Genomic DNA, 14028 nt, shown 5'->3' on the forward strand with positions numbered 1-14028 from the left:
TGGAATGTATAATTCGGCAACGGATAGAGACGATCCCTCCCCACTGACGGGCTCAAAGTCTAAACGAGGCTGAACAAGCACTCAGGCCCTCATTTAAACTGATGCATTAAGCGCCTACTGTGTGCAGCATTTGGGAGACTACAAGTAAGCATCATGATTTATCCCTAGAAAAGCAGCGTGGCTGAGTGGAAAGAGGCCGGGCTTGGGAGTCAGAGGACGTGAGTTCTAATCCCGACTTGGCCCTTTGTCTGCTGTGTGACCTGGGGCAAGTCGCTTCACTTCTCTGTGCCTCTCAATTACCTCATCTGTAAAAATGGGGATGAAGCCTGTGAGCCCCACGTGGGACAACCTGATTACCTTGTACCTACCCCAGCACTCAGAACAGTGCTTGGCACCTAGTAAGCGCATAACAAATACCATCATTATTATTCAGTGCTTAGAACAGTGCTTGGCACATAGTAAGTGCTTAATCCATTATTATTATTATAAATGTATTTACACCCTATTGATTTTGGACTTCTATATTTTTAAATATTTTTATGTTTGTGTACCCCATTAAGAGATTTGGGCAGGAAATGTGTCACTTCACTAGCCCGTACTTCCTCAGCCAAGAGTATAGCATACTACACTAAGCAAGCATTCATAAATAGTGCTACAATCTGACATTCCATTATTGAATTACTCAAGCGAAATGGAAGTTGACTTATTAAATAGTACTTCAATGGCCACCAAAAACAGTAAATGACTTGGGGTTCCAAAAAAAACCTTCCAGCCTATAGGAGAGTGAGCCTGGTGCTAACCTCTTCACTGTGCCTCGTTCTCATCTGTCCAGCCGTCGACTCCGGCCCTCGTCCTACCTCTGGCCTGGAACGCCCTCCCTCCTCACCTCCGCCAAACTAACTCTCTTCCCCCTTTCAAAACCCTGAGAGCTCACCTCCTCCAGAAGGCCTTCCCAGACTGAGCCCCCATTTTCCTCCGCTCCTCCTCCCCTCCCCATCGCCTCGATCTCTCCCTCTGCTCTACACCCCTCCCCGCCTCACAGCACTTATGTATATATGTATGTATTTATTATTCTACTTATTATAATGATGTGCATATATCTATAATTCTATTTATTTATATTGATGCTATTGATGCCTGTCTACTCATTTTGTTTTGTTGTCTGTCTCCCCCCTTTTAGACTGTGAGCCCGTTGTTGGGTAGGGATTGTCTCTATCTGTTGCCGAACTGTACTTTCCAAGCACTCAGTACAGTGTTCTGCACACAGTAAGTGCTCAATAAATATGACTGAATGAATGAATTTCAATTCTCTTCTTCACTAGGGCATCTCTTTGTCCAGGCCCATATGGGCCTTTCTGATGTGTGCGTTAGCGTGGTTTTACTCTAGTAGTAAATAGGAGAGGGGAATGGATGGAGGTGGAATTTGATGTGGCACCTCCATGTTGGGCAGCCCACATTTATTGTGTATATGTGTTTGTGTGCAACTCATAGTAGTGGAGCCTGAGGCATGGAAATTCTGGACAATTTGCTAGTTCTTGGTGTGAAGGCTGAAGAGCAGGAGTTTTTTGGCCTCTCCTTGTAGGCTGGTGCCCTTCAGCTCTTTCCATTCCCACTTCCACCCAGATCAGTTCTCTCCATTTCACCAGCCAGCTTAGCACTCCCGCAAGTCTGTCATTCAATCAATCAGTCAATCAATTGAATCTTACTGAGCTCCTACTCTGCACAGAGCACTGGACTGAGAGGTTGGGCAAGTATAACAGAGTCAGTAGGCATGGCCCCTTGCCCTCAAGCAGTATACATTCTAATGGATATTAAAATAATTGAAACCTAGGTGGAAAGAGAAAATGGGGATATGTATATGAGATAATACCGGTATTTGTTGAGCACTTACAATGTGCCAAGCACTGTACTGAGTCCAGAGGTAGATACAAGATAATCATATCCCACATGGAGCTCACAGACTAAGTAGGAGGGAATACAGGCATTGAATCTCCATTTTGCAAATGAGGGAACTGTGGCACAGAGAAGTTAAGTGACTTGCCCAAGGTCACAGAGCAGACAAATGGAGGAGACAGGATTAGAACTCAGATCCTCAGACCCCCATGCCCGTGATCTTTCCACTAGACTATTCTGCTTCTTTAGTTGGTGAATACCTAAGTGCTCAGCTGGTGCTTAAATGGCAGTTGGTGGGGAATACAGGGTGGAGAGATGAAAGATTAATCAGGAAAGGCCCTGTGGAGAATATGCAAATTCAGAAGGGCTTTGAAGACGGTGAAATCTGTGGTGTGCCAGATTTGAAGTAGGAAGGGGTTGTAGGAGAAGTGAAGGGAAAGGAGTGGACAAGAGGTTAGAGGTGGGAGAGACAAGACTGAGGCACAGTGGGGAGATCAGCTGGGAAGGAGCTGATTAGACTGTGAGCCCCTGTTTAGACTGTGATCCTGTCACTGGACAGGATTGTCTCTATCTGTTGCCAAATTGTACATTCCAAGCGCTTAGTACAGTGCTTTGCACATAGTAAGTGGTCAATAAATACCATCGAATGAATGAATGGATGGATGAATGAATGAATGGAGTGAGAAGTGTGAGCTAGGGTGGAATGGAGAAAGAGAACGGAAAAACAGGAAGGAGAGATTCAATTCAATGCCTTAAAGTCAATGGTTAGGAGTTTCTACTTGAGCTGGAGCATAATTGACAACCACTGAATTTTTTCAGGAGTAGAAAAATATTTACAGAATGTTTTTGGAAAATGATCCACATAGGAGCATGAAATATGCACCGGAGTGTTGAGAGACTGCAGGGATATGTATCAATGAAGAGGCTGATCAGTAATCAAGGCAGGATACTGACAAGGTCCTGGACCAGCATGATGACCATCTGGATTGGAGAAGGAGTGAATTCTGGAAGTGCTAAGGAGGAACCACCACCAAGAATTGGCAACAGAAGGAATAAGTCGCTTTCACACCATTCCGCCTTGCCCACATTCCTTTCTTTCTCCTCATTTGAAGCCCCTATCATCCGCCACTACCATCCACTCCAGATTCTACTAATCATCATCTACCTCCTCAGGTCCCACCTACAACATTTTGATTCCTCTCTCTCATTACTCCTCTCTTTCTCCCTCCCAACATTGATCCATCACCCTTCTGATGTCCACTTTCCATTACTCCTCAACTCCACTGACCTTCCGCTCAACCCCAGCTCGCCCACTCACCAACTTGGACACACACTCGATCTCATCAGCTCTGGCTGCTGCATAATTTCTACCCTCACCAACTCTGAAAACTCTCTGACCACAACCTCCTCACCTGCCCTCTCTCCCGCACACCTCCTCTCCACAAATACTGCTACTACTACTAATAATGATATTTATTAAGTGTCTATGTGCCAAGCAGAGACCCCACACAGAGACCTCTGATCTTTTGACTCCATCCAATTTTCTCAAGTCATCATGCCCATTTAGCCTCCATACCCAAACAACCTTCCCTTGAATACCAAACCGACGCTTTCAACACCACACTCTCTTCTGAACTCATCACTCGCTCCCCTAACCCTTCGATCTCGTACCACTAATCCACAATGCAGAATCGCCTCCACAATTCGCCTCCTTTGTGCTTGTGCACGAACCGCACAGCGCTGCTGGCGGAAATGGTATCAGACCGACTTCATCCACTTCAAGTTTATCCTTGCATGCTTTAATGCTGCTCTCTCCTCTTCCCGGCAAAAAGATTTCTCTATCCTTACCAACACCCACGCCCATTGCCTTCACCAGTTGTTCTAGATATTTAACTCCCTCCTTAAACCCCCTGCCTCCCCCATCTCTTGGCCCTAATGACCTGGTCACCTACTTATTGAGAAAATCGAAACTGTCAGGCATGATTCCCCTAAAATCTTCCCTGTCACCCCGCAGTCTCTCCCTCCTCCTGCCCCTTCTTCTACTCTCCCTTTTTTCTCAACAGTATTTCGAGATCTCCTGCCTTCTCTCAGAATTCACCCTCTCCACCTGCACATCCAACCTCACCCTTTCAAAACATTTGCCCCCTCCCTCCATCCCTCCCCAATGCCCATCTTCAACTATTTACTCTCCAACGGCTTCTTCCTTACTGCTTTCAAACACGCCCATGTCTCCCCGATCCCCAAAAAACCTTTCCTTAATCCCAAAGCTCCCTCCAGTTACTGCCTCATTTCCCTCCCCTCTCCAAACTCCTTGAGCAACTTGTCTACATCTTCTGACTCAAGTTCCTCTTCAATTCTCTCCTTGACCCCTTCCAAACTGGCTTCCATCCCATTCACTCCATAGAAACCGCCCTCTTAGAGGTCGTCAATGATCTCCTTCTTGCCAAATCCAAGTGTCAAGTGAAAGAGAGGATTTGCAAGGGAAGAAATGGAGTTGAGCTCTGTATACATTAAATGTGAGGGGGCCAGTGGGATAGCCACGTACACAAGTCCTGGAGGCAGGAGGCAAAGTGGGAGTGCAAAGGAGAAGTTAGGGCCCAGCAGCAGTGTAGACAATGCAGTTTCTTGACCTAAGTGGGTAGTGTTACAGAAAGGAAGGGGAAAAGGGATCCCCAGCTCCGGGAATTGGGGAAAAGAGGGAACTAGCTTCTCTCAATGCTCAAAAGTTTCCCCCAGCCCATCTACTTTTATTTTATTTCCAATGGGAGAAAAAGTAAGTTTGTGTTTTGGAGTTTTTGTTTTGTTTTTTCCATGAAACACCAGTGTAATACCAGAAAAGAGTTTCTTAGGAATAGGATTATTACCAGGACACCACTGATAAGTCTATACTTGACACTTGGATTTGGCGAGAAGATCATTGACGACCTTTGAGAGGGCAGTTTCTGTGGATTGAACGGGATGGAAGCCAGTTTGGAGGGGGTCATGGAGAGAATCGAAAGAGAGGAACTTGAGTCAGCAGGTGTAGACAACTCGCTCAAGGAGTTTGGAGAGGAATGGTAAGAGGGAAATGAGGCAATAACTGGAGGGAGCTGTGGAATTAAGGGAAGGTTTTGGGGGGATCAGGGAGACACAGGCATGTTTGAAAGCAGCAGGGAAGGAGCCATTGGAGAGTGAAAAGTTGACAGGTCGATACTGCCACGACTATTCAACAGTACAGCAAATCAAACAGGCCAACCTCCAGGTCCTTAATTCCTCCTTTGGACAACAATCTAGCTTTTAAGTTATTTTACCTGTCAGTGAGGAAGGCACAAATAAGATTTTTGGCTTCTTTTGATATATCATTATCATCGGGGAAGGTAAGTGAATTCTTATGGTTCATAATTTTACTATATGTGCCAACAAGTGAATCTGCATAAAAAGGTGTATCGCCTGAAAAAAAACAAAACAGGAAAAAGTAATGATACAACTTCAGAACTGCACCTTATAAATTTCAAAAATCAAATTAACTTAAACATACAGATTATATGGTAAAATCAGCTAAAATTAACTGATTAATTAGTGCTGAGCAACTGCCAGAGTGCAATGTGTAATTGTGAGGGTTAGCACCGTATTCTAAAATAATTCTGGACACAAGATATCCAAATACAACCAATGCAGCTTTTGAACTGGTGAAAATAATACAGTTCTCTAGACTGTAAGTTCGTTGTGGGCAGGGAATGTGTCTGTCATACTGTACTCTCCCAAGCACTCAGTATACTGCTCTGCACATGGTAAGTGCTCAATAAATACAACTGATTGAAAATAAAGAAATTGCTAAACACCAGTACATCTTTTTAGCTGAATAAGAAATGGAATGGTGATGTGAGGAGGAATAAACCTGTTTGGCTTAACTTACCTACAAGCATTTCATATAAAAAGACTCCAACTGACCACCAGTCACATTCTCGGCCATAATAGCCATCACCTCCTTGGGATTTTAATACTTCAGGAGAAATATAGTCCGGCGTTCCAACTGCTGTATCGCATCGTACCATACCTTCCTACAAAAGATGACAAATCTGAGGTCTAGAGTGAATGTGAATTTCTAGTTATAAAGGACTTGCTTCTCTTAAATACAATTGAAGAAAGATGCCGTACAACAAGAATTTACGTTTCAAAATCGTTCTTCCACAAAGGGTTTAATCAGTGGCATTTCTTGGAAAAACTAATGTTTCACACAGTCTAGTAAAAGCTACCTCAGAGACAGCAACCTATTTGCTTCTGTGAAGCTAGCCCAATCTACAACGTTCAACCAAGATAACTACTTCCACCACCAAGGACAATCGAGAAATATAACAGTAAAATCAAGAGCTACTTAAAACACACAGATCATGTATGATCAAAGACAAAAAGCATTTTTTAGATTCTGTTTACCACAATGATATAGCTGTTTAGTGACACTTAAAGCCAATTTGGTTTCTGGTCACCAGTTGTATACATTACTGCACTATTCTGAAGGGTTGAATACATCTGAAAATTGAGAAGCAGTGTGGCCTGTTGGATAGAGCCTGAATGTGGGAGTCAGAGGGACCTAGGTCCTAGTCCTGGCTCTGCCATTTGTCTGCTGTGTGACCTTGGCCAAGTCACTTAACTTCTCTGGGCCTCAGTTCTCTCATCTGTATAACGGGGATTAAGACTGTGAGCCCCATGGGGGAGAGGGACTGTGCCCAACCTGATTGCCTTATACCTACCCCAGCGCTTGGAACAGTGCCTGGCACAAGGTAAGTGCTTAGCAAATATCATTAAATACATTCTCAAGGGGAAAATAAAGAGTGAATAATTCAGTAACGTGGCACCGGAAACAGAGTGTTCAGTTCCACGTCAAAAAATAGGGCTAACATCATGCCGAAGAAACCCACATAAGTGTTAAGTGCTGGGCCCTTAACTGAAACTTTTGAAAAGGTGTATATCTGTTGAACTGAGCTACAGGTGCAACAAAACCAAATGTAAATCAATTATGTATACTTACCTTATTCATTTTCATACAAGTACCAAAATCTGCTAGCTTTAAGTGACCAGATTTGTCTAGCAGCATGTTATCAGGTTTCACATCTCTGCAAAGAGGAAAAGCAGATTACCCAAGAAATAATACAATATATTTCTAAAGTAGCAACTCTCAAGTGAAAAATTGCTCTAAATCGGTGGCTTTTCATGGAAAATACAAAAATAGGAGTAAATGCTAGATGAATCCTCTCTAGAGAAGCAGTTCGGCTTAGTGGTAAGGGCACAGGCCTGAAAGTCAGGAAAACTGAGTTTCAATTCTGGCTTAGCTATTTGATTACTGTGGGCAAGCCACTATGTTTTCTGTGCCTTCCTTACACGTAAAATGGAGCTTAAAATTCCATTTCCTTCCCTTAGACTGTGAATCCCCACGTGCAACGGGGACCGTGTCTGATCTGATTGTGAGCACTTGAACAAAGACCATAATTATCGTTACTATTATCATCTAGTCATATTCCAAAAAACTTGATAAAGGAAGGGGAAGAGTGTTAGAGTGAGTAAAAAGAAGTGGGTGGAGTGGATCAAAGGAATCTCCATTCCTCTACCTCTGATGTGACATAGAACACTGGCTCTGAAAAACTGCTCTCCCATGACCCCTGTAAATTCAGCTGCTTTAGAATTTTGATCTCTCACCCACTCATCAGTTGTAACTCTAAACTCCCTGCACTATGCCAAAAAAGAGATACAAAAAGCAAAAGGAAAGCAGACTGCTGATGATAACAACACTAATAATAACTGTGGTATTTGTTCAATCATACTTATTGAGCACTTACTGTGTGCAGAGCATTGTACTAAGCGCTTGGAAAGTGCAATTCTGATTTGTTATGCCAGGCACTGTAGTAAGCACTGAGATAGATACAAGGTGATTGGGTTGGACACAGTCCCTGTCCCACATTGGGTTCAGTCTTAATCCCCATTTTATGGATGAGGTAACTGAGGCATGGAAAAGTGAAGTGATTTGCCCAAGGTCACACAGCAGACAAGGGGCAGAGCCAAGAACAAAACCCAAGTCCTTCTGAATCCTGGGCCCGTGCTCTATCCACGAGACCATGCAGCTTCTAATCGCTTTGGGAATGGTAGCGATGGGTAAGGAATCAGCTACGCAGCTGCGTTATCACTACCAAACACCTTAAAATGTCTGAGTTATATGTGCCTAACAAATACCACCCCAAAGCCCATGCCTCATGCATGGGGATTATAAAACTGGATTTGGAGGAACCCAGATAATTCCAGTGGAACCAAGAACGGCGTGGCCTAGGGGAAAGAGCACAGAGCTGGGAATAAGAAGACCTGGCTACTAATCCCAGCTCTGCCCCTAGCCTGTTGTGTGTGACCTTGAGCAAGTCATTGAACTTCCCTGTGCCTCAGTCACCTCATCTGTAAAACGGGAATTAAGACCGGGAGCCCCATGAAGGATACGGACTGTGTCCAACCTGATTAACTTGTATCTATCCCAGGGCTTAGTACAAACAGCATACAGTAAAAGTGCTTCGCAAATACCGTTAAAAATAAAAACAAAAGACTACTATTTACAATGTACTGTTTTAGAATTACCCCACAATAATCTAAGAAGGCTACATTCTCTCAATCTTCCTTTCACTGCAAATGCATATTAGGTGAAAAATATGAATTAGAATCTCTCTCCCTAAGACATTTGTGACTTCTTCAGAACTTTCAAATAGTGATGTGGGGTGGGAGGCCTAGAATTGAATATTAAAAGGCAAGTTGATCAATCCTGTCACATCCAGGATTTGAAATAAATGACCGATTAAAAGGTCACTTGGGCCACCTAATCCAAATGATTATTTACTGCTCAAAAATCATTTGAATGCAATGAATCCTTCTCCAATAAACAAAACCATGATCTGGGGATTCTGACACCCCAGCCAGGATTATGTTTTTTGAGGCTTGGTTACAGCTACACTTCCCAAGACATCATCATATTACTGAATTATGAAAATGATTTAAATCCCTGGGATTTATATTCACTTTCAATGTGGGTGATAAAACTGTTTCAAAAGCTTCAAAAATGAAAAAACAAGTCGAGGAAATAAGAATGTCTTATCCCGATCCAGAAACCATTGAGAGCATTTTGGTTTATTCTCTCAAACGAAAGAACCTTAAATGCAAATAATTACAGTCTTACCTGTGAATAAAACCCATTGAATGGATTGCATCTAATGCCAGAACGACTTCAGCAGTGTAAAAGCGGGCCCACTTTTCAGGGACATCGTAGTTGCTCATCAAATTCACAAGATCTCCACCAGGCATATATTCCATTACCATGTAGAGGTAACGATCATCTTGGAATGCATAAAATAACTGTTTGAGACAGAAGCAGGGTGCGCTGAATTTTAATATAATTTAGCAACAGAGAGGATCGAATAAATGTGCTTGCCAGTTAAGTTTTACATTTAGAAAGATCATTACCGAATTCTATACTATATGCATTTCCTTCAATCTTTAAAGAGAAATCGAGAAGGTCTTCCAGATGTAAGAGGAAACTGAATTGGTATGGGAAGACCTCTCACAAGATGTAACGAGCAGGTATACTAGGACAAGTTAACAGAGAAGAAAAAATCCCAAACAAAAGCTTGATATACACTGGCTAGCAATTAAAAGATTGACTCCCTTAGGCTCAAGAGTCAAAGGAGAAAGCCTCCATATATTACTGGAAGGTAATTTAATTTATATTGACCTTCATCAGGTAACCATTTCGCCGAATGAACAATATTCAACTACACAATACATCTAGCTCTGGAAACTTAAACATCGGCATTTCAACCAACTTCATTCACACTCCATTTCAAGTACATTCTAAGATTCCCCTTAAAAGTAAGTCCTCAGAAATCATGGGAATGTGCCTTCTACTTCCTTTGAAAATTCCCCTATGTTTTGTTATGGGGTTTTACAAACAGAGTTTACTAAATCAATGTCTTGGAGTAACTGGAAATCTTTTAGAAATGCCAAATGACACGTGATTATTGTCACATTTTGAATGCTACCATTTTTTTTTATCTTCCAAGTACCAGTGTACTTCACTAATTCCATACACGTGAAGTGTATTAAGAAATTCTGCTCCTATACCTTTTGGATTAGAGGTTCATAATGAGTTGCTAGCAAGACAGTTAGGGAGGTAGAGGGAGAGGTTAGGAAAGCTAGATAGCCCATTCCTAAAAATGAGAATCAATGTTCTCTGGCTGCAAGCCTATTATGATGCCATGGTTAGAGACAGAATATGGGCTGGAAGAAGCACAGGTAAGACAAAGGTCGATAACGTTTGGTACATGCATCTCAAAACTGGGCTCTGGTTTGAGAACCACGAATTTAATGATGCATTTTTCCAGACCAATTCTCATTTCTTTTTTTCTTTTTTTTTTTAAAAGAAGGAGGTTTTAAAGTTTCCAGAAACTTTATATAGGTTACAAATAAAGCACTTACACAAACCAGGTTATTCTGCTACTGAAAAAATAAACAGTGGTATAATTTTACCTGCACCACCCAGGGGCTGTTAGCAAATGCCATGATGTCTCTTTCTTCCCAGAAAAAAGCAGAATCCGATCTTTTTATCATCTCAAATTTGCTTAGAAGTTTCATAGCATAAACCTTCTTTGTGGATTTATGCCTTACCTTTAAAATAAATTCATATAAAAAGTACTGAGTTGAGACTTTCACGAGAGAATCACTTTACAAGAAACATAACAATCCATTCACTCGGTGTAGCAACTTTATAACATCCAAAGGATTTCTTGTCCTTGTAGAGTTTTTGCTTTATTGATTTCACCAAAAAAAGTTCTTCATTTTTCCCTGCAAGAATGTCGGGTTCTCACACAGAAGGAAAATTGAAAACATGTACATTATTTGAATTGTGCTCTGAACACCCTCATACAAGGAGGCTAGCACATACAGTAGACTCTGAGCCCCGAGTGGGATAGAGACTGTCCAACTTGACAGTCAACCCCAGCACTTAGAACAATGCTTGACACATAGTATGCATGGCCTATTGGGTAGAGCACAGGCCTCAGAGTCAGAAGGTCTTGGGTTCTAATCCCAGCTGTGCCACCTGTCTGCTGGGTGACCTTGGGTAAGTCACTTAACTTCTCTGGACTTCAATTCCCTCGTCTGTAAAATGGGGATTAAGACTATGAGTCCTCTGTAGGACAAGGGACTGTGTCCAACCTACCTTGATTCTACCCCAGTGCTTAGAATGGTGCCTGGCACATAGTGAGTGCTTAAATATCATCATTATTATTAATAATAATGACGACGATGATAATGATAACATACTGCTCATTGTCTGCATGCAGGCTAGCCATGCTTCTTTCAAAATTTACCCTCTCCACCCCTGAAGTCTCCTTAAACACCTTTCCCTGGTCCCTGTGTTCCCTTGTCTCTATCCAGCAGATTCACTGTCTTCCTGCCCACTTTACCCCACCCCGTGCACTCGCCAAACTTTTAGAGTGTCTGAGAAGCAGTGTTGTCAAATGAGAAGCAGTGTGACCTAGTGGAAAGAGCATGAGCCTGGGAGTCAGAGGCCCTGGGTTCTACTCCCAGCTCTGCCACTTGTCTGCTGTGCGACCTTGGGCAAGTCACAACTTCTCTGTGCCTCAGTTCCCTCATCTGCAAAATGAGGATTCAGTGCCTGTTCTCCCTCCTACTTAGACTGTGACCCCCAAGTGGGACCCCATTGTCTTATAGCTACCCCAGTGCTTGGGACATAGTGAGTGCTCAACAATACCAGTCAAGAGTAGTTTATCTCCTTACCTACTCAACACCTGGAAACCACCAAGGAACAGAGAAAGACTGGCAGCCCTGAGCTGAGCTAGTTGGCTGCAAAACCATCTGACAGTGAAAGAGAGGAAACATCTTGACATTCCTTGAGGGGAGGTGGAGGGGGGGAGAAGGGCGACCAGGTCACTTCCACTAACCCCTCCGAGAAAAGGATGTGGGCAGGGTGAATGCAGGATCCTTTTCCCCTAACCGACACATAATGATGCAGGAACACTTATTTGAGCTTGTGAGAGTAGGCAGAAAATAAATAGAAGGAAAAGAAACACTTCTTCAACCAGCAGAGGGTAATCACATGGAATGTGCTTCCACAGCATGGCCTAACGGTTAATGCACGGGCCTGGAAGTCAGAAGGACCTGGGAACTAATTTCGGCTCTGCCACCTGCAACAGTGTGGTCTGAGAAGCAGCATGGCCTAGTGGATAGAGCATGGGGCTGGGAATCGGAAGGGTCTGGGTTCTAATCCAAGCTCCACCACTTGTCTGCTGTGTAACCCTGGGCAAGTCACTTCATTTCTCTGTGTCTCAGTTACCTCATCTGCCAAAACAGGATTAAGACTGTGAGTCCTATGTGGGACAGGGGCTGTGCCCAACCTGATTATCGTGTATCTACCCTAGCGCTTAATAATAATGATAATAATAATAATAATTGTATTTGTTAAGCACCTACTACGTGCCAGGCACTGTTCTAAGCACTGGGGTAGATAGAAGATACAGACAGAGTCCCTGTCTTACATAGAACCCCCTCCGTTCCCCGCTCTCCCCGCCCTCTTCTGACATGACGGTCGGAGTTGGGTTGGCTGGGAGGTGATCGGTCCTTGGGAGCCCCGTGGGGAGGGGTCAGCAGTAGGATGAAAGGCGTATGGTGGGCAGGTCCAGTGGAGGACGGGGCCAGAAGGGCGCCATCGCCCTCGACTTCCTCTCTTTCTTCCCCTCACACTGCGACCCGTCGCGGCTGTTTTGCGCCCTCCCGCCGCCCGTTGCTCCAAGAGATCACAGCTTGCCCGAGTGATTACTCGGAATCACTTGGTAAAAGGATCCTAATTTACTGAATGAGAGAATAATCTAACAAGAGATGGCCCAGATGACCAAAGTTAAACTTAACCCTCCAAACCGAATGCAATATACCCTACCAACTGGACTTCTCCAAATGCACCTCTCCCAATCACTTTCATCACTTCATAATCTTCAGCTTTCATATACAAATCTCGAATTTTATCTGTAATCCCCATTTTACAGATGAGGGAACTGAGGTAACAGAGAAGTAAAGTGGCTTGCCCACGGTCACATAGCAGACAAGTGGTGGAGCTAGGATTAGATCCCATGTCCTTCTGACTCCCAGGCCCGTGCTCTATCCACTAGGCCAGGAAGCACCTAACAAATACCATGGGGGAAGAAAAGAGGCAGCTAGACTTGCCTTCCCTCTGGTTCACCCGGGGTCAGGAGGAAGGGACATTTACAACTACAAGCATTTCTTCTCTTCTCCTGTCCCCCCGCTTCTCCCCAACCCTTCTCACTGCCACTGGATCCCTGAAAAAAAACTCAAAACTTCATTGTGTCGACAACTGCTTTCAATGCAAAATGAGTATGGTAGAAAATGGTTCAAAAACAACTGAAATTGTACAAGGCTTCTATCCCACCAGGTGAAAGCCAAGAATAGGGCAGAGTCAAAAAAGTCTTAAAAAGTTTGATTCTCTTCAAGTTTTAACAAGTTATTTTCCTTTATATGTTTCTCTGACATTTCTCTCTCTGTGACAGACTGTCAGTTCGTTGCGGGCAGGGAATGTGTCTGTTATTACTGTTGTGCTGTAGAGAAGCTGGGTGGCTCAGTGGCAAGAGCCCGGGCTTGGAAGTCAGAGGTCGTGGGTTCTAATCCCGCCTCTGTCAGCTGCGTGACTTTGGGCAAGTCACTTCACTTCTCTGGGCCTCAGTGACCTCATCTGTAAAATGGGGATTAAGACTGTGAGCCCCATGTGGGACAACCTGATGACCCTGTATCTACCCCAGCGCTTAGAACAGTGCTCGGCACATAGTAAGTGCTTAACAAATGCCAGCATTATTATTATTATTATTACTCTCCCAGGCGCTTAGTACAGTCCCCTGCACAGAGCAAGAGCTCAACTCAATTGGTAGATTAACAAACACCTTAAGGGGAAGCAATCTGCTCAAAACCAGTTAAATGCTACCTTCTGCAGTCATGTGGGCCTCCCCAAAGGCATACTTTGGCTAGAGAACTATCCATTGACAACTGCCCAACCAACATGAGCCTGTTAGGATCTGGCCACCATGTAGTATGGGAAGAAATAGG

General features: G+C 43.6%; 1 protein-coding gene across 1 annotated transcript in view; it reads right to left on the reverse strand.

The window, feature by feature from the left end:
• The window catches only part of ROCK1 (Rho associated coiled-coil containing protein kinase 1), a 163566-nt gene that overhangs the window by 67249 nt on the left and 82289 nt on the right, over window positions 1-14028 (reverse strand). Inside the window, exons 4-8 of the mRNA XM_029068629.2 lie at window positions 10426-10563; window positions 9080-9255; window positions 6902-6986; window positions 5789-5933; window positions 5184-5322 (exon numbers count right to left, since the gene is read on the reverse strand). Of these exons, the coding sequence (XP_028924462.1) occupies window positions 5184-5322; window positions 5789-5933; window positions 6902-6986; window positions 9080-9255; window positions 10426-10563 (683 nt within the window). The remainder of the gene's footprint in view (window positions 1-5183; window positions 5323-5788; window positions 5934-6901; window positions 6987-9079; window positions 9256-10425; window positions 10564-14028) is intronic.

Source organism: Ornithorhynchus anatinus, chromosome 7 (genome assembly GCF_004115215.2).
Source record: "Ornithorhynchus anatinus isolate Pmale09 chromosome 7, mOrnAna1.pri.v4, whole genome shotgun sequence".
Taxonomy (NCBI): Eukaryota; Metazoa; Chordata; class Mammalia; order Monotremata; family Ornithorhynchidae; genus Ornithorhynchus; species Ornithorhynchus anatinus.